This window comes from Tachypleus tridentatus, chromosome 4 (assembly GCF_004210375.1).
Source record: "Tachypleus tridentatus isolate NWPU-2018 chromosome 4, ASM421037v1, whole genome shotgun sequence".
Classification (NCBI taxonomy): domain Eukaryota; kingdom Metazoa; phylum Arthropoda; class Merostomata; order Xiphosura; family Limulidae; genus Tachypleus; species Tachypleus tridentatus.
In genome coordinates, this window is record NC_134828.1 from 102,241,349 (window position 1) to 102,259,694 (window position 18,346).

An 18,346-nucleotide genomic window follows, 5' to 3' on the forward strand; every position below is an offset into this window, starting at 1 on the left:
TATAAAATCAATGAAACTTTATTTTAATGTAAGATAGTTCTACAGCTTCTATGGCATTTGAACAATCAACAAAATGACAAAATGTCCCGTTAAACCTTCACATGCCTCGCTGAAGTGGAGTTCATATTTTCTGCTACCCATGGGAGAAAATGCGACACTCGTGTATACACACCAGGAAAACCTGGTTCGCCGCACATAAAACCAAACGAAACTATGCCAATAATAACGTATCTGCCGATTCCTAATACCACCAGAGGGCCTCCAGAATCTCGCTGAAAGGAAAAAAACAACACAAACATTAAAATATAGTAGTTTTAATTGGAAAATCAAAATATCAATTACCAAACCTTTAGAAAAATATGTTGTCGTCTAATATTCGTCTGTTATCATGTACAATATTTTTAATAAATTAATTAACATGTTAAAGTATTTTTCATTATTTTGTTAGCCCTAAAGGCCCACACATGTGGACTTTCAACACTAGAAACCGACTTTCAATACCCGTGATAACCAGAGCAGACAGCACACCGTGTAGTTTTGTGCTCAACTTCACACAAACAAACAATCCTTCACAGAAAATATTTTGAATTTTAAACTTAGAAAATGTAATTGAAGGATTTTAATGAAAATTAATACAAGTAAAATTCAGTGAACACGCTTTTAAACAAAAGTAATTACTTAACTCTAGTTCCTTCAGTATGCCCGTAAGACATGTGGGTCATATTAACCCCCCCCCCTAACTTTGGAGAACACTAAATGTTCTCGGAGGGAGATTGGAAAAAAAATGAAAGAAAATATGGTCCGGATAGAGACAAAAAAAATCTCCGTAAGATGTGTCTTTGTTTCTTCACTCATTTCCTTACCGTCGGAATGCGAGTTCATGCATGTCGGTAAACAACTGAACAGTGGATCCAACGAAATGATACTATGACTGAAGTAATTCAGTATTTTTTTTTCTTTTACGTTTTTACGCCTCGTTACGGTTGAATAATGAACAAATAGAATGATTTTTCTGCTTTTTTAATTAATATTTATAAAATAAATAAATACATAAATAGAATAAAATTCTGTTTATATGATAAATAATTTTCTTGTGATAGTTTTTAGAAGAAAATATTTTTAACTTTTGTATTTTAACTAATTTTTTTTACTTGAGTTAAATGTTTATTTTGATCTAAAATATATTTATATTTTGTGAATAATTTAATAACATTTAAAACATTAATTTCTGGTTCTTTTTTGCGTATTTTAGTCTGACCAGAGCATTGGGGGAGTAATTTGAATAATGAATGTATATATTTTTTTAAAAAATTCCACAAATCATTTTCATTTCATTGATTTTATTCCTCATTTTTGGACTACTCAGTTTTATCCTTTTCTATTCTGGAAATTTTTCGTAATAAGTACAAAGATGCTGTGGAAAAGAACTGAAAGTAATCGTCACAAAACCAAATGCTTACAATGTAAAAAAGTCACGGAAAATAAACTATAGAAACAGAGAAGAGTCAAAAGCACCGTTTCAAAAGAGGCACACAATTTACAGGAAGAAAAAAGTGGTTGAACCTCTTATAGTAAATTCTGGTTCCTCCAGTAACGATTTAGAAGATGATCAAAGCGAAATTGTTCGGAAAGAGCAGTTAGCAGAAAACGTTAGTGGTTTTCAATTTGCTGGTCCACAACAACCACAACTTTCCAAATTCCCATCTCGGATTATCTACGGGATTCGCCGATCATTTCAGATTAAGTGGTATAGAGAATTCCCTCAGATATCTTAAAGATTCTGATTCTGCAACTTGTAACCCTTGTGAAAGGTTTGCTCCGAAAACTTGAAAGGCATTCACATTTGTTAATGGTCAGAACCAGAAAAATCCCCCCCGAAAAGAAACGTTAAAAGTGCAAGCCATCAAATTTTAATGATAGCACAGATTCATTAAAAAGCAACAGAAACTCCTTAGAGCTCTGTATTAGTTCAAGCCAAAGACCAAAGAAAAAAATGGAGTACAATTCAACAGACTTCATCTTTCAAAAATGATAGATTCAATCGTTTTTCTTGCTAAACAAAACATTGCCATTAGGGTTCACCATGAAGATCGTCTTAATGTGAATCTTCCGATGTAAATCGTAGGGATTTTCTTTGACTTTTGCACCTGCAGAGTAAGGATCTTTCATTGTTTAAGGAAAAGTTCACACAGCTTGTTGGCAGATATAAACAATGGTTGAGTTGGGATATTCAAAATGAAATTTTTAATCTGGTTGCGATGAACGCAAGGAAACTAATAACCGATGAAGTAAAATCCGGTTGCATTTTTAAATTCAGTCATCGCAGATGAAACCATGAATGTCAGTCGCGACGAGAAACTTTCGCTACGTTTCGTTAGAGAAATGTTTAGGGTTCTTGACGAAATCAAGGAATACTGAAGCTTTTTTTTCGAATTTATTACAAAAACTTTAACGCAACATGTTCTCGATCTTACATTGAGAGTTGACTAGAGATACGACGGCGCCAGTAACATGAAAGTTGAACATAACGGGTTTCGAAGTCTAATCAAAACTGTGGCCTCAAAATCAATTTATGTCCATTGTTTTTATCATTTGCTTAATCTTGCCGTTCAAAAAAACCCTAAAGAAAACTCAATAATTGAGTAACACATTAGGAGTAATACAACCAATTTATTATTTTGTCGAGGGAAGTTCCAAGCGTCAAATGTTCAGGAAATTCAAAACGTCGTGGAGAGAAAGTCATTGTACTTCAGTCTTAGAGCGAGACCCTCTGGGCTGAGATCAAGACATGCCGCAGCGGTGGTCTTGAAGAAACATATTGAAGCAATAATTTTCGCCATTCTTGAAATTGTGTCAAATAATCCCAGCACTTCGGCCACGGATAAATGCCTTTTAATCTGAAAACTTAGATTTCAGCTACACTATTCTAGTCTGGGAAAAACTAAGTAAAACTTCATCTTTGTCAACTTACCTTTAATCAGAAAAAAAAAGGATGTATTTTTGGCGAGAAAATCTGTTGATGCGACAATGAATGAACTTAAATCACTAGAGATAAACGAAAAATTTTGAAGCTATGGGACGAAGTCACCAAATACCGACAGAACGTACCTTAGAAGATAGATTGGAATCTGCTGCTGCAGATGTTGATAGTTCAAACTCTTATTTAAGAAACGCCATCTTCTTTCCTTTTGTTCAAGCTTCGGTGAAAATGATCAAAATATTCTTTGCGGTCTCTCTTCTGTCATAATGCAAACAGAAAAATATGCTACAGATGTCTCACTACTTTACGAATTTTATGGACTTGATAAGAATCAATTATCCTTAGAAAGAAAGACTGGTTGGTTGTATCAATCAAGGAAAACAAAACCCTCATTTGTCTTCGGGATATAACTTGTCAAAATGGATTTATGAGAATGGCATCTCTCAATTCCTACCAATTTATTCTCAAAACTCACTTACGTTCTACCATTGAACAAGAAAGACTGTCAGAGGTCGCCATTTTGAATATTGATCGGGAACTAAATTTGTGATGAAGAGCAAAATGGACGAGATGATCAATGCTTTTGCTCATCCGAAGAACCGTGAAAACTTATTGCTTATTTACGTTTTATTTGGTTTTATGTTATACACGTCAGAAAAGCAAAAACACTAGCTGCAATGAAAAATTTATGTTTACAATTTTTTATTGTTAAAAGAAAATGTGTCATTACTTTTTTGGACCAATCAGGGTACTGAAAATTTACGTTTATGATTTCTTGATTCTTAGTAACAAAGATATGATGTTACTTTTTCGAAGGGGTCAGGGTAGTAACCCTTTAGTTGGGAAATCTATTGATGAATTTAATCTGTCCAGTTTGCTATCCTGTAGTCTATACACAACTATTTTCAACAGTGTTTGTTAAGAGTATTGGAACATTAAAAACAACTAAGTGCTATAATTTACTTTCAACAGAATGATTTTGAGTTTAAAACTAAATATTGTTATCATATTTTAGATGAAAACATTTGTCTGAACTCTACATGGTGTATTTGTTAAATATAAATTTTACGAGCATAAAAATAAACCATAATGATTCTATAATTAAGGTAGTATTTACCTTCCTAATTCATATCAAGAGAAACTGAAAGATATACCAAACCTGGCATGCATCGACTCCTCCTTCCTCGTAACCAGCACATACAAACTGTTCAGTGATACCATGCGGTAAAGCTTTTGCGTTAAAATTCCGATAGGCGACCTTACAATCGGCGTTTGATACGATGGGAATAAAAGCTTCTTGAAGAACTGCAGGTGCTGGTCCACCTTTATAATAAATGACAATAAATTATTTTACGTAAAACGTGAACTCCTGTGTATTTTAAATTGAAACCATAATTTTTAAATCAAAGCATAAATACAAAACACTTTCTAAAAAGACTAAAAACTATATTTACATCAACATACCAAAAGAAAGATCTCCCCAGCCAGTCCCAGTAACAATGGTTCCTGGTGGAATATCTAAACTGTCCAAAGTTGTTGGTGTGGGCCAACAAACGGGAGAACCATGAAGTGTATCTTCTGTAAGCCGCAAGAGGGCGATGTCATTATAATAACGTTGACTGTCATACTCTTCGTGAACAATGATTTCAGCAACATCATAATCCGACTCACTTTCTGAAGAAAGGTCCAACTTGCTCGATTCCAAGCGAACAGAAATAAACTTTGCAGGACTGTAATGAAAAGTGTACAATTTTGAAATTTTGTAACAAAAGGCTAATGAATGTTGATAAACAACTGATTATGCGACCTCTAAACTTCTAATTTTCCGACACACATTTGTTCGTGTGACGTCAGATGTCCTTATCAGTTTGTAATATATACATTTGTTTTTAAATATCTATGGTTTCTAGATTTTTTTTAATTACAAAAGATAAATTAGCTGATAAAGATTAACTTAACTGAATGTAAACGTAAACACAAGTTTGTGATAACTTAAACAGGCTTACACAGATGTATCAAAACTAGTAATCTACTTGCACCTTTCTGTCGTAACGAACGAAACAATGGGCGGCACTTAATATGTATCGAGTGTTCACTAGTGTTCCTCCACATATAAACCGTCTACTGAAAGTAAACTTTCTGAAGATGGCTGCCTAAAAATACACAAATATCATTTCTTATAATAATAATAGTATTCCAACTGATGAATTATTTATAAGGTAAAGAACTACTTTAAATTAATACAAAAAACTTTTTATCTACTATATGAATTAAAAGTTAAAAAACAAGACAAATACGTTTATAACTTAAATTCACAGAGAAGTGACATCAATAACTTAATATTTAAATCAGCAAACACTCCTACCATTTAAACCACTGTTTTCGAGTGTGTTTTTTTTATGGTTTGGGATAAATTTTAAATTGTTTGGGATGTAAATGTGTTAGAAGTAAGGTTAGGTGCTAATTAAAACAAGAATTTTACTTGTCCGCAGTGCTGTTTTAGACGTTTCGTGTAGCACTGTAGTTGTACTTGAAAACTAAAATAGTCTTAGAAGCATCAGTACATGTCATCGATTTAAAAAAAGCCAACAAAAATCTTCAGTTTTATTTTTAAACTATTTTCTATATTTTAATTCAAAAGTTTTTTGTGGCAAATATTTCAGTACCTGCTGATATAATAAAAATAAGTTAATTGTGAGAAGGCACCAGTTGTAATTTAAGAAACGAGCCTATTCATTCAAAAACATTTAAGTGATACTTCCCAAATAAAATGAATGATACAGAATCCCTGTCACACCAAACATGCTCGCCCTTTCAGTCGTGGGGGCGTTATAACATGACGATCAATCCCACTATTCGTTGGTAAAGGAGTAGCCCAAGAGTTGGCAGTGGGTGGTGATGACTAGTTGCCTTCCTTCTAGTCTTACACTGCTAAATTAGAGATAACTAGCGCAGATAGCCATTGTGTAGCTCTGCGCGAAATTAGTAATATTGACTGTTTGGGGGTTGTTTGTTTTAAGTAACAGATGTACATCAGAGATGACTGGATCAATGATGTTAGGGTTTTATGAAGTTGTTAGAAGTTGTTATATCAGGTATCAATTAAAATATATTGAGTAAGCTTACTTTATATATAAAATATTAAAAACTAAAGGATGCTTTGCATTATAAAACGTTTCTATCTGGTTCAGAAGTAACTTTATAGGTATATATAACACTACAATTGAAGTTTCGAACCTCGCGAAGGAAAATGCTCAGCTTTCAAGACAAACGAACTAAACAAATGTCATAATAGAACTCGGTAAAAAAAACGTTGTATGTAAGTGCAGTAGTATTTGTTTTTGTACTTATTAAAGCGATTAGTTATCTACCAAGAGTGCAAAAGAAAAAAATGATTTCACTTCTGTTGCAATGGTTTGTGTTATGAAATATCCCAATTAAAACAGCACTAAGAAACGTTGTTTGAAGTTAACCAACCACTAAGCTAACAATGGGCTATATGTGTTCTGCCCACCACGGGTATCAAAACTCAGTTTCTGGCGCTGCAAGCCCCCAGACGTACCTCTTTGCCACTGCTGACAGGAGGGGGGAATGAAACATTATTCATCGCTCTAGTATTAACTCAAGTTAAATGACAGTGAATCGATATAAATCTAAATTACTATTTTTTCCATAGAATGACTTCATATTGTAATATGAAGGTCGCTAGTTTATCATAAATAGCTTTCAACTCGTAACAGTATACACCTGTTTATAATTAAACTTTAAATGTTTTACTGCCTTTTAATTACTTTTTGAACCACTTCTACCTATCACTTGCACCATTACAAGTGGTAAATCACTTGAGAAACGTCACGTTGCCCGGCATGGCCACGTGATTAAGGCACTCGACTCATGATCTGAGGGTCGCGGGTTCGATTCCCCGTCACACCAAACATGCCCTTTCAGGCGTGGGGCGTTATAATGTGACGGTCAATCCCACTATTCTGTGGTAAAAGTGTAGCCCAAGAGTTGGCGGCGGGTGATGATGACTAGCTGCCTTCCCTTTAGTCTTACACTGCTAAATTAGGAACGGTAGCTAGTCATTATCACCGGCCGCCAACTCTTGGGCTACTCTTTTACCAACAAATAGTGGGATTGCCCTCGTGTAGCTTTGCGCGAAATTAAATAAAAACAACAAACGTCACGTTACACTATCGAATTACGTTATCCACGAGCTGGTAATATACGTGCCTCGGGAAACATTTTTATTAAATCGTTTATTTTACCTAGTATAACCAAAACTAAACTAAGGGATTCCTATTTTTGTACTTTAGTTACTTGCATAAAAATAACAAATAAATAAAGTACGTACCCGAGTCTTGTTTGTTCGTGTGTCGAATTTTCATGACATTTAACCTAACTTTTATTTGCACTAATAGTAGTATACTATGCGATAAATAATTTATTTAATTAAATAACAAACATAGAATAATAACATATAAAGTGCAGACAATTTTCTATAGCTATAGCAACTCTTAATGCTTTATAACTATGCAACAAGAGCCGATACAAATTCATGCAAGGTAGTTGTTACCTTTCCGATGGAAATGATGCTTGTACTAAAATTGAAACTGACAATTCTCTGTTTATAACGCGACGTTTGATAGATTATATATTTGACGTTATACATTTTGGTTATAAATAATTAAACGTGAGAGAGAACTATTAAGAAATCCTGAAAGAGAGAATATGACGGTTGGGTGTGGCATGAGGGACTTGATTTTCCGTTTGTTAGCTCTGTAACCAAACAGAAATTAAAGGCAATAAAATTATGATTTGTTTGAGTACTGACGATTTTATAATGTGTAATTTACGTTTAAATAATGCACTAAACAATACAGACTAATAACATGCCAAAGAGCCGTTACAAATTCATCGAAGCTAGTCGTTAAATTTCTCACGGAAACAATGTTGGTAGTCTGAGTGAAACTGACTTTTAATTGTTCAAAAAATAACGTTATAGAAAATACAAATAAGAGAGAACTACTAGCGAATTATGAAGAGAGAGAATATAACATGGGTATGTGGTAGGATTGTTCCGATTTTCTATTAAACAGCTCTGTACACAAAAACAAAATTGAAGACTATGAATAATGTGATTTATCTGAACAATAATAATTTTAAAGAGATAATTTACGTGTAAATTCGTATTTTTTAGAGGGTTGATGGAAGATGAAATGCTAAGAAAAAAGCACTAGGGGAAATTCAAGATTTAATATATATATACCATGTTATACCAATAAAAGTTTGAATATAAAAAACACTTCAACGTTTTATCTTGTACAGCGAGATGCTATGTAATATCTATTGCAAAAGACAATCAGTCATCATTAGGAACGGATTTGCTAGTCCATGCGCAAATCTGTGGAGGAAACCATCAGTCTCCTTGTCAGATAGGAGACAGCTTAACAGGTGTTTAACCACAATTCCCAGACACGTTCAGAGCAAAAGACAGAATGAATAGGTAGTTAAGAGGAGGTTAAATGTCAAATGGTGTACTATAAATGAGGGAAAGGCATTGTGGGAATTTGACAAGGACATTATTACCATAGTGTTTATAAACACTTCGAAAGGAATATCAAAAATGAACTTGAAAGTGATGGATGACAAATCCATCACTTTGACAGAGTGAGCTTTAACATCTGGATTACAAGAGGGTGCATTCTGAGCACATACCAAGGAGGTGTCAGAAGAGAAAGGGTTGAGGCAGAGGTTGGAAGACGTTAGGAATCAATGGAAAATAGTTGATGGTGAGGAGGAACAAGGGCTTGTAGAGCTTTTAGAGTAGGTATGCCAAAAGCTAGTCTCACAGAGGTATTGAGCAATAAAAATGTAAAAGGAAGATTTTGTTATCAACCCTTATCAGTTCATGAAAAACCTGTTGAAGCAGAGTAAGAACGGTGAACTCGATGTACTTCAAGAGCAGCTGGAGTAATACTGCAAAGTGCACTTATTCTGATTGAAATCAAAAGACATTGGCACCTGAGATAACACCTTGCACACAGTTTGACATAACTGAAACAAACTTGGTGGAGGTTTGGAGGTTCATTATAAGAGCAAGAGAATCTTCTGCTCTGGGCCCAAATGGAGTATCATATAAATTGGTGTACAAGAAGTGCAACTGACTTTCAGTTTTTCTGGAGGCAGCTGAGACTTGTTTATAGGAAGGATGAGGTTCCATCTTCATGGAATAAAGCTGTAGGAGTGTACATTCTTAAGGAAGAAGGTTCAAGCAGTATCAGATAGTTTCGACTAACTTCACTACTAAGTGTAGAAGGCAATATCATATTTGGGATAACAGCAGAGAGAATGCCATCATTTCTTTTCAGAACGGCCTTACTGATATTTCTGTTGAAGAGGCAGGGATATCAGGCTTTGAGGTTTTTAGAGCATACAAGCACTATATGGCATACCATTCATAAAGCAAAGAGATCCGAGTGTGACTTGATATTGCCAATTCTTATTGATCTGCATCACACACATTTATTAAATATGCTAGAGACTTCTGGATTCCTAACAAGGTGAATTATTTTATAATTGGATACTACATGGATTGCAGGTGAAGTTCTCATCCCAAGAGTATACAAATAGCTGGGTAAGTTTGAAGTTGGTATCTCAATTGGATTCCAACTTTATTTCTCTCATTATGTTTGTGCTTACAATAGAAGACATGATCAGAGTTGTTGAGTTGTTTCCATGGAGAAAAAGAGATTGCATTTATGGATGATTTGACTTTACTCAAAGCCAAGTAAAGAGGCAACAATGACAATCTTCTCTAAGTCTGAAGACCTTGTGGACTGAGAATGAATGAAATTTAAAACTTAGAAGTTGCACAGATTGGTTTCAAGGAAGGAGAATATAGTTAACACCAATTTTTTTGCTATGTAGTAAGGATATTTCATCACTCCAGGAACACTCACTGAAAAGCATCTGACACTGATATACTGAGGAACTGAAAGTCACCAGAAAAGCTGAAGAAATGGCGAGACTGTTCAAGTAATTGACAAGTGTGGTTTACCAGGAAAGTTCAAATTTCGGTATCAGCAGTACAGTCATGTACCAAGGATCATGTGATTGATCACTCCATATGAAGTTGCAATTAACCACGTAGATGGGATAGAGAACAAAAGGAACAAGCATGAGAGTTCCTAGTTGTTCACATATCTATAGATAGTGTTATTTGTTACTTGATTTATTAAAAATAAAACATTATTCAACTATGTGACCATTATCTCATAGGCATGATAACTGGATACTTACCATCCAAGGCCAATAGCTAATTGAAGTGCTGTTTCCTCCAACGTATGCTCCTGTAATTGGTCCACAGACTGTGAAACAAGCAAACAATTACAATAACACACAATGCTCTATTGTAATACGCATATATACAGAAGGTTAGCTAGAACTTGACACATCTTAGATTATGGATTCTTTTAGCATTAAATATTACCTACAATAAAACTTACGTAACTACTGACAACTGAAAAGATAAACATGATTAGCTCTACTTGAATAGGTTAATTGCAAAAACCAAACAAACAAACATTAATTGCTAACATATGACACATATGGCAGGCAATATAGCATATCTAAAACACAAACAACTTCAAAATCTTACATCTGTCATTTAAATATTCGTATTTTCTCAACTTTTCAGATTTTTTGTTTGGTAAAATCCGAGTTGAAGGACTAGAAGGTGACGTTGTTGTTGGAGGTTTGGTAGATTTAGTCGACGACGTAAAAGAGAAAGGACAACAAATTTCTTTGTTTCCATGAATATTATTACAGATCTTTTTAATACTACTTGTACGTAATGTTCGACAGGAAGATTCTCTGACGCAAATGCCTTCTTCACCATCTGTTGTCTGGCAGAAGGAAAAGTTTTCTTGAGAAGTTTCTCGTAACAGAACTGTCAAAATATAAAAACATATCATTGGAAAAAAATATTAAATATTTTAACCTATGTTGAATACACACACACACAGATAGAGGGAAGATTAATAGTCATGGTAAATAGTATTGATGGTTTAAGATATTAAATCTATTAATTATTAGTGGTTCCTCCACCGATAGAAATCCGTTTATAAACTAACAGTCCTTCAAATACCCATCCAGTATCAACAGGCTTAACGTTAATTAACTTTGTGGAAGAAATACGAAACTCCAATTTACTGAGAGAATTATGGCACAGTGGAATGTCTGTGGACTTTACTGCTAGAAACCGGGTTTCGACACTCATAACCTTTTATTAACCTGATATCCTTTTATGTAGGTTTATGATTAATAATAAATAGAAACTGACAGAATTATTTTCACTAACCTTACGTACAAAACAATATGAACAACTGGCTACTCTGCATTTTTAAGTACTGTTATAATAATTGAAAAACGCAAACAAAAAACAAACATATACAAACAAAACAGAAATTTCAAAATAAAGTTTGTGCCTAAAATATATATTTTATAATAAGTTACAAATGTTTCGCGAGGAGGAAAACTTCAATAGAGTTTTCACACTACTATTTCGTTATTATTAGTGAAATTATAGCAGTATATGTTAGTCTAAAACTTCAAAATAACCAAACTTGTGTATATTTGTTGGTGGTTTAATAAATTCGCCTAAAATTGTACAATAAATTATCTAAATATAGCCCATCCTAGTTTTTAATTAACAGTTAGTAAATAAAACCCACTATACATTATTGCTCGACTCCACATCCGATTCAAAAGATTTGGAGTTAATTTTTACTGTAAAAGAGACGCGTATCATTAATCTTTGGATTTACTGTCCAAGTACGTTAACTAGTTGACCACGCCCATCCCAAAATGTGTATATGCTACCGGGTTTGATTTTAGTTTGTTGAATTGTAACTATAAATAAATAAAATATATATTATAAAAACAAATAAAAATATCAATATATTAAGACTATTATATTACCTAAAGCAGTCGAGCATATTAGTAGGATTGCTTGATACTTCATGTTCATTCCGAAAGAGGGCAAAGTTTGGTCTAAAGAAAGTAGCGAATTAATAAATTTTAATTTTATATAAAATTAAACAACAATTCGAGTAAAATAAACAGATAAAACATCGATTATTTATTATTCTTATTACTGTTAAAATTAATGATTTGTTTGTTTTTTTCAGGTTTATCTCCTCTTCAGTTAACCATCCAACTACTGATAATTTCAAGCAACCAACTTTGGATCGAGTTTCTTGATAGCTAAGAACTATATACAATTGCAATGTTACTTTATCTGTTCTGTAGTCACATTTTTGGGTTTCGTTTCAAATACCCGTTTACATACTCAAAAACAAAACACAAGACATTCAAGTTTATTAATTTTCCGATTTATTTTTTAAAAGTTCTGAAGTGTCAAATTTTAAAGACGTACACACAAAAATGTGAGGATAGCTTGATTTCAATATATTCTCATTTATGTTCCTCGACATAAACTTTTTATCCATAAAGTGATCCACGCCTTGTAGTGCACCTAGGAGGGAAGGCTATGCCACAGAATCTTATCATTTAGCACTAAGCTATGTATTCGAAACGGGCAAAAATAATTAAATTTTGTCAGAGATACTGACAAGACTTAATGGCTGGAATGAAATTATATGCAAGTCAGTAGATATGAATGGTAACCTTGCGTTAATATGCAAGAAAGAACGGGTTAATTGGTTAGGTTTATGAGATCAGTTCAATGGGAATAGGGAACTTGTTGGAACGGATGGTATGCATTTAAATAGAACTTAAATGCAAATGTAATGGCAACTTCAAAGATAAGATAGCAATTGTGAATGGCGTAGAAGAGGGAAAACATGAGAAAAGGTAGTTTTGATGCTGAAAGCTGGAATAATTAGGATTCAATTGTATAATTACAGCACTGGTCAGAACATTTAATTTTGATGTAATGATAGGATCTTCTTTGAAATACAAGGTTATATGTTGTTTAATAGGAATAGAATACTACAGAAAGAAGAGGGGAGTCTTTATATAGAAGATGTAAACTACAGTCTGCTAAAGTCCAACTAACAGTAATGAGATTCAATCTATCTGGTTATTGTTTATATACAAGATGTAAACTACAGTCTGCTAAAGTCTAACTAACAGTAATGAGATCCAATCTATCTGGTTATTGTTTATATACAAGATGTAAACTACAGTCTGCTAAAGTCTAACTAACAGTAATGAGATTCAATCTATCTGGTTATTGTTTATATACAAGATGTAAACTACAGTCTGCTAAAGTCTAACTAACAGTAATGAGATTCAATCTATCTGGTTATTGTTTATATACAAGATGTAAACTACAGTCTGCTAAAGTCTAACTAACAGTAATGAGATTCAATCTATCTGGTTATTGTTTATATACAAGATGTAAACTACAGTCTGCTAAAGTCCAGCTAACAGGAATGAGATTCAATCTATCTGGTTCTCTGTTATTGTTTATATACAAGATGTAAACTACAGTCTGCTAAAGTCCAACTAACAGTAATGAGATTCAATCTATCTGGTTATTGTTTATATACAAGATGTAAACTACAGTCTGCTAAAGTCCAACTAACAGGAATGAGATTCAATCTATCTGGTTCTCTGTTATTGTTTATATACAAGATGTAAACTACAGTCTGCTAAAGTCTAACTAACAGTAATGAGATTCAATCTGTCTGGTTCTCTGTTATTGGTTAAAAGAGAAGAAAGTTTTTTGGAGTTTGTTACAGAACAATAAAGACGAAATAAATGTGAAACTCTACGGTGAGATAAACAATTCGACTACTTTTAATGATGTTATAATTAGGAAGATTTTAATTTCAGACATTGGAAAACAGTGTTAAATCGTGAGGAAGATGGGTTTTAGAAACTAATCAGAGTGGTCTCCTACAACAATTGATGAGAGAACCTACTACGAAGTGTTATTTTATATTTATTAACAACTTCTAATAAAATATTATTGATAATGTAGGGATAGAGAATATCGATATGCAAGTGATAATTGCTAAATTATATCTACCCGTCATTTCATTGCTAATACAGATAAGAATAGATTTTGGTTCTAAATATTGGCATAAAACAAAAAATATAACATTTTAATGGATGAAACAAGAATTATCTACTTAGAACTGGGCAAAAATTAGATGAGATACTTGTGAAATGTTAACAAAATTATAAAAATAAATTTTTTTAAATGTTAAAAGATATGAAAGTTACTCAACGAAAATCATGGATGGTTGCAAGTATGAAAATCAGGTTGGCTCACAAATGTTATACAGGATAAAATTAAAGCATTATAAACAAAAGAAATTTAAGTTCAACATTGGAAGATTTGAAGGACTACAGATAAATATATTTGGTGAAACGAAAAATTTGGAAAGAAAATACATAAAGTATAACTGATAATTAAAAAAATTACAATATATAAAGATTTTTACAAATACATTCAAAGGTAAACAAATGTTAGGAGTGATAACACAGGAAGACTAAGATTATAATTATATGATGGCTTGGTTATTAAATTATATTTTTTCCACTTTCTAATAATGAAACTCAGAGAAATACATCTCCCATTTAAGAGTTGTTATATGGAAATAAAAAGATAATCACATTAATTCTGAACTTCTTAATAAAAATGATTGAAAGTTAACTAATGTAATTCTTCTTTTTAAGAAGCATTTCACAAGATGTTTCACTAAAAGCTTCATAAACAAATTATCTTTGTAGACCTACTGGATAGATGGATGTTGTTTTTTAATAAACAAAAGTTCAGTCAAGCATTATTGGAGTTATCAGTGAAGTACCTCAGGGCTGAGTGTTACAATTCTTACTCTTTTTTTTTTTTATTGACTTTAATGACATAGATGAATGAATAGCTTATAGACTTGTTGAACTAATAGAAGTTTTGGTAGTTGCTCATTGCAAAGAGGATGTAACTTGAATTACTGATTTGGATAATTTGAAGAATTGGGTTAATAAATGGTAGTTGATTCAATTATAAGTGTGAGACAAGGAACATACGATATTAAAAGTTGAATTATGATAAGAATGACCTTAACAGTTACAGAAGAAAAGTTCTTGGTGTTTTGGTTCAGTCTCTTAAGTCATGCAGGCAATGAGCCGTTGCTAGTAGTAGGGCAAATAAAATGTTAGGTCGTTTTACAAAAATACTGAATATAAAGAGATCATAAAGTCATTGTATAGGTCATTCGTTAGGCCATATTTGGAGTATTGTGTTTAAACCAGAGCTCCTTACCTGAGAGTGGACATAGAATTGTTGGAAAGAATTTGGAGGAGGACTACTGAGAAGACATGTTTGATGGAAAAGTTGTCATTTAAGGATAAGTTAAGCCCTTTGAACTTGTCTTCTGAGGTTTTTAAGACTGCTAAAAGAATTGATAGAGTTGACGCATCACCTTTTATCCTATTTAGTAATGAAAGATCTTGGAAAGGTTGGAGTCACTTTCATTTAAAATTGCTTTATCTTTCTTAGAGGATGGGTGCCCTTAGGAACGGGTAGCCTTCGGATATGGCATATGCAATTAATTTAAAAGGGGTTTATGGTTGGTTGGTTGATTTAGTGTTTCATGGCACAAAGCAGCTAGGCTATCTGCGTCAAACATCCGGTAAAAAGGTGAAAAAGTAAAGTAAATGCAGTAAAATTCATAAAAGGAAATGAAGGTAAAATAAAACAGCATATAAAAATATAAATAGCATATCTACAATGGTAAGAGAGAAATTACAGTAACAGAAGTTATAAAGGACTTTCTGTAGCTTGATGGTAATTATCGTAACCCGTCAGGAAGACTAACAGATAAGTACAAGAACAACCATCAGTCACCTGAAGTTGGCCTTTCCAGTCCTGGTTCCAAATTGTGTGTCATTACAGCCATTGTCAAAAAGTAAATTAATAAAAGTTTTAAAAGACGTGTCGCAAAATTTTAATAATAACGTGCCAGGATAACTAACGGGTAATTCAAACAGCAGCGTTAATCACCTGAAGTTGGCTTTTCAGTCCTGGTGACGAGTTATTTAATGTTACTGCCATTTTCTAATTTCAAATCGAACTAAAGAGATTGTGATTCTTAAAAGGGAACCACATTAAAAAAGGTTTAATGTATAAATTTAAAACACTTAAATGACATTAAAAAATTTATGGCCTTTAAAAAACTAAAAACTTTATCAAGGTGGACAGCGTCACCATCACCAATAACACTGTCTAACGTTACGGGCAAACCTTGGGACCGAACATTTTTAAAATGGTGCCGTCGTTGAGAGTCGTAACGACGGCAAGAAAGTAAAATGTGGCTTATAGTGATCTGAGTGTTACACAAAATAAACACTGGTGCATCAGTTGCAGATAAAAGATGAGTTAAAAAACTGTGACCAAAGCGTAGTCTAGTTAGAACAACTTCCTCCTTCTGATCCTTACGGAAGCAAGATGGCCAAAGTCCAATATAGGGTTTTATTTGGAAAAACTTGTTTTTGGGTTGCTCACTCCAAGTCGACTGCCAGCTGGCACGGAGCCAAGCCTTGAATACAGTGGTGACAATGCCAGAGCAGATAGATTTAGCTGCCGTGCCTGCAAGCTCGTTCCCGCGAATACCAACCAGACCTGGTATACAGAAAAACTGGGATAGGAGTAGATGTTAAAGAGAAATGGGCTAGTCGGTTGTGGATATCAGCGAGAACAGGGTGTAAACCAACGTAAAGCAATTCCAAGGCCAGTAGAGAACTAAGCAAGTCAGTATAAATACACCCTTGTGCAAATTAATTGAAACAAATGGTCATTTTACAATATTTTCAGCATGGCGGCCGGTGTAGGCTTGCTGGGCCTGTCGGTTTCCTTTAATAGTCATTTTTTCACAGACGGCATCAATAGCTGTGTTTTGCACTACGGTCGATCTATATTGGGATATATGCCGAAATTTATATTACGTCATTCAAAATTGTGTTAGAAGGGCAAGGAGACCAGTCAGAAAACAACTTCTTACCAACTCAATGAATAAAAAACGGTATCAATGGGTCTGAAATACAAGAACTGGACGCAAGAACAATGAAAGAAGGTGTTATTCAGTGACGAGACTCATTTCTTCGTACAGGATCAAAGAAGCCTGCATGTTCGCAGATCTCCAGGTGAGAAACTTCGAGAATCTCGCATCAATCAGTTCGTGAAACATCTCTTGAAGAAGATGTTTTGGGGCTTTTCAGCTACTATGGCGTCGGAGGCTTACATATCGTAGAAGGTATGATGCGAGGATCACAATACATCGAAGTTTTGCAGAGAAGAGTCGTTCAGAATTGAAAAAGAGATTTCCAGATGGATCTGGCATTTTTCAGCAAGATATGGCTCCGTGCCACACATCAAAACTTGTGAAGAATTTTATAACTACAACGCGAATAAAGGTGCTGGACTGGCCTGGAAACTCTCCAGACTTAAATTCTATTGAAAATCTTTGGGCGATTTGTAAAGAGAGACTTCGGGGTAAAGACTAATACGAAAATACGCTAATTGAGGCCATAATTGAGGTGTGGTACCGCGATCCAAAAATTAGTGAAGATTGCAGTCAACTAGTGGACACTATACCAAAGCGGATTAATGATCTTCTGAAAAATAAATGCGGTCCTATCATGTATTAATTTGCGAGTAATTTTTGGATTCTCAGAAATAAAACGCAAAAAAATTTAAAAACCGTAATTTTCCGTCTTGTTTTAATTAATTTGTACAAGGGTGTAGTGTAATTTGAGTACTGCTTAGCTTCCATGTGATCTAGGGCAAAAGAAATGTCATACAGTTCAGCAGTGAACACAGAAGCTATAGAGGGGATTATGCGTGCAACCACCAAACCACAACAAACCATGACAGAGCCCACAGAGTCACCTGATTTGAAACCATTTGTATAAATAGGAATGGAAAGATTGTACGAAAGATGTTTAGTAAATAAGAGACGGTACTTCCAATCAGGATTATCTGCTTTTTTCAGATGGCTTAAAGAAAGGTCACATTTGGGGACTGTAATAAGCCATGGTGGGATGGGCTAACCAGTGGATACTGCAATGCTATCCAAGGTCAGACCCAATTCATCCAACTATGCCTGGATACGAAGGCCAAAGGAGCAATGGCAGATCGTCTGTTCTGAAAAGCTAAGGCCTACCGAGGAAGTAAAACACATCCCCAGATGGGATGCTTTAGTAAGAAGCGAAGTTTTGAAGCATACAGTAAAGACAGTTGCAAACGGAGAAGGTGCAAAGAAGGTCCATGAGACACTACGTATGAGCTCTGAAATGGGGAGGTGCAGAAAGCCCCAGTGCAGAGCCGTAGTTGGT

The 18,346-nt window shown here is 34.0% G+C and overlaps 1 protein-coding gene across 4 annotated transcripts in view; it reads right to left on the reverse strand.

Moving 5' to 3' along the window:
* LOC143249795 (trypsin-1-like) overlaps nt 1–18,346 on the reverse strand; it is a 33,605-nt gene continuing 15,259 nt past the window's right edge. For all 4 annotated transcript variants that reach the window (XM_076500226.1, XM_076500227.1, XM_076500228.1 and 1 more), the window contains exons 2-8: nt 11,963–12,034; nt 10,641–10,931; nt 10,283–10,350; nt 5,018–5,133; nt 4,445–4,710; nt 4,140–4,303; nt 1–272 (exon numbers count right to left, since the gene is read on the reverse strand). In XM_076500226.1, coding sequence (XP_076356341.1) covers nt 90–272; nt 4,140–4,303; nt 4,445–4,710; nt 5,018–5,133; nt 10,283–10,350; nt 10,641–10,931; nt 11,963–12,011 — 1,137 coding nt within the window. In that variant the 5' untranslated portion in view covers nt 12,012–12,034 and the 3' untranslated portion in view covers nt 1–89. The remainder of the gene's footprint in view (nt 273–4,139; nt 4,304–4,444; nt 4,711–5,017; nt 5,134–10,282; nt 10,351–10,640; nt 10,932–11,962; nt 12,035–18,346) is intronic.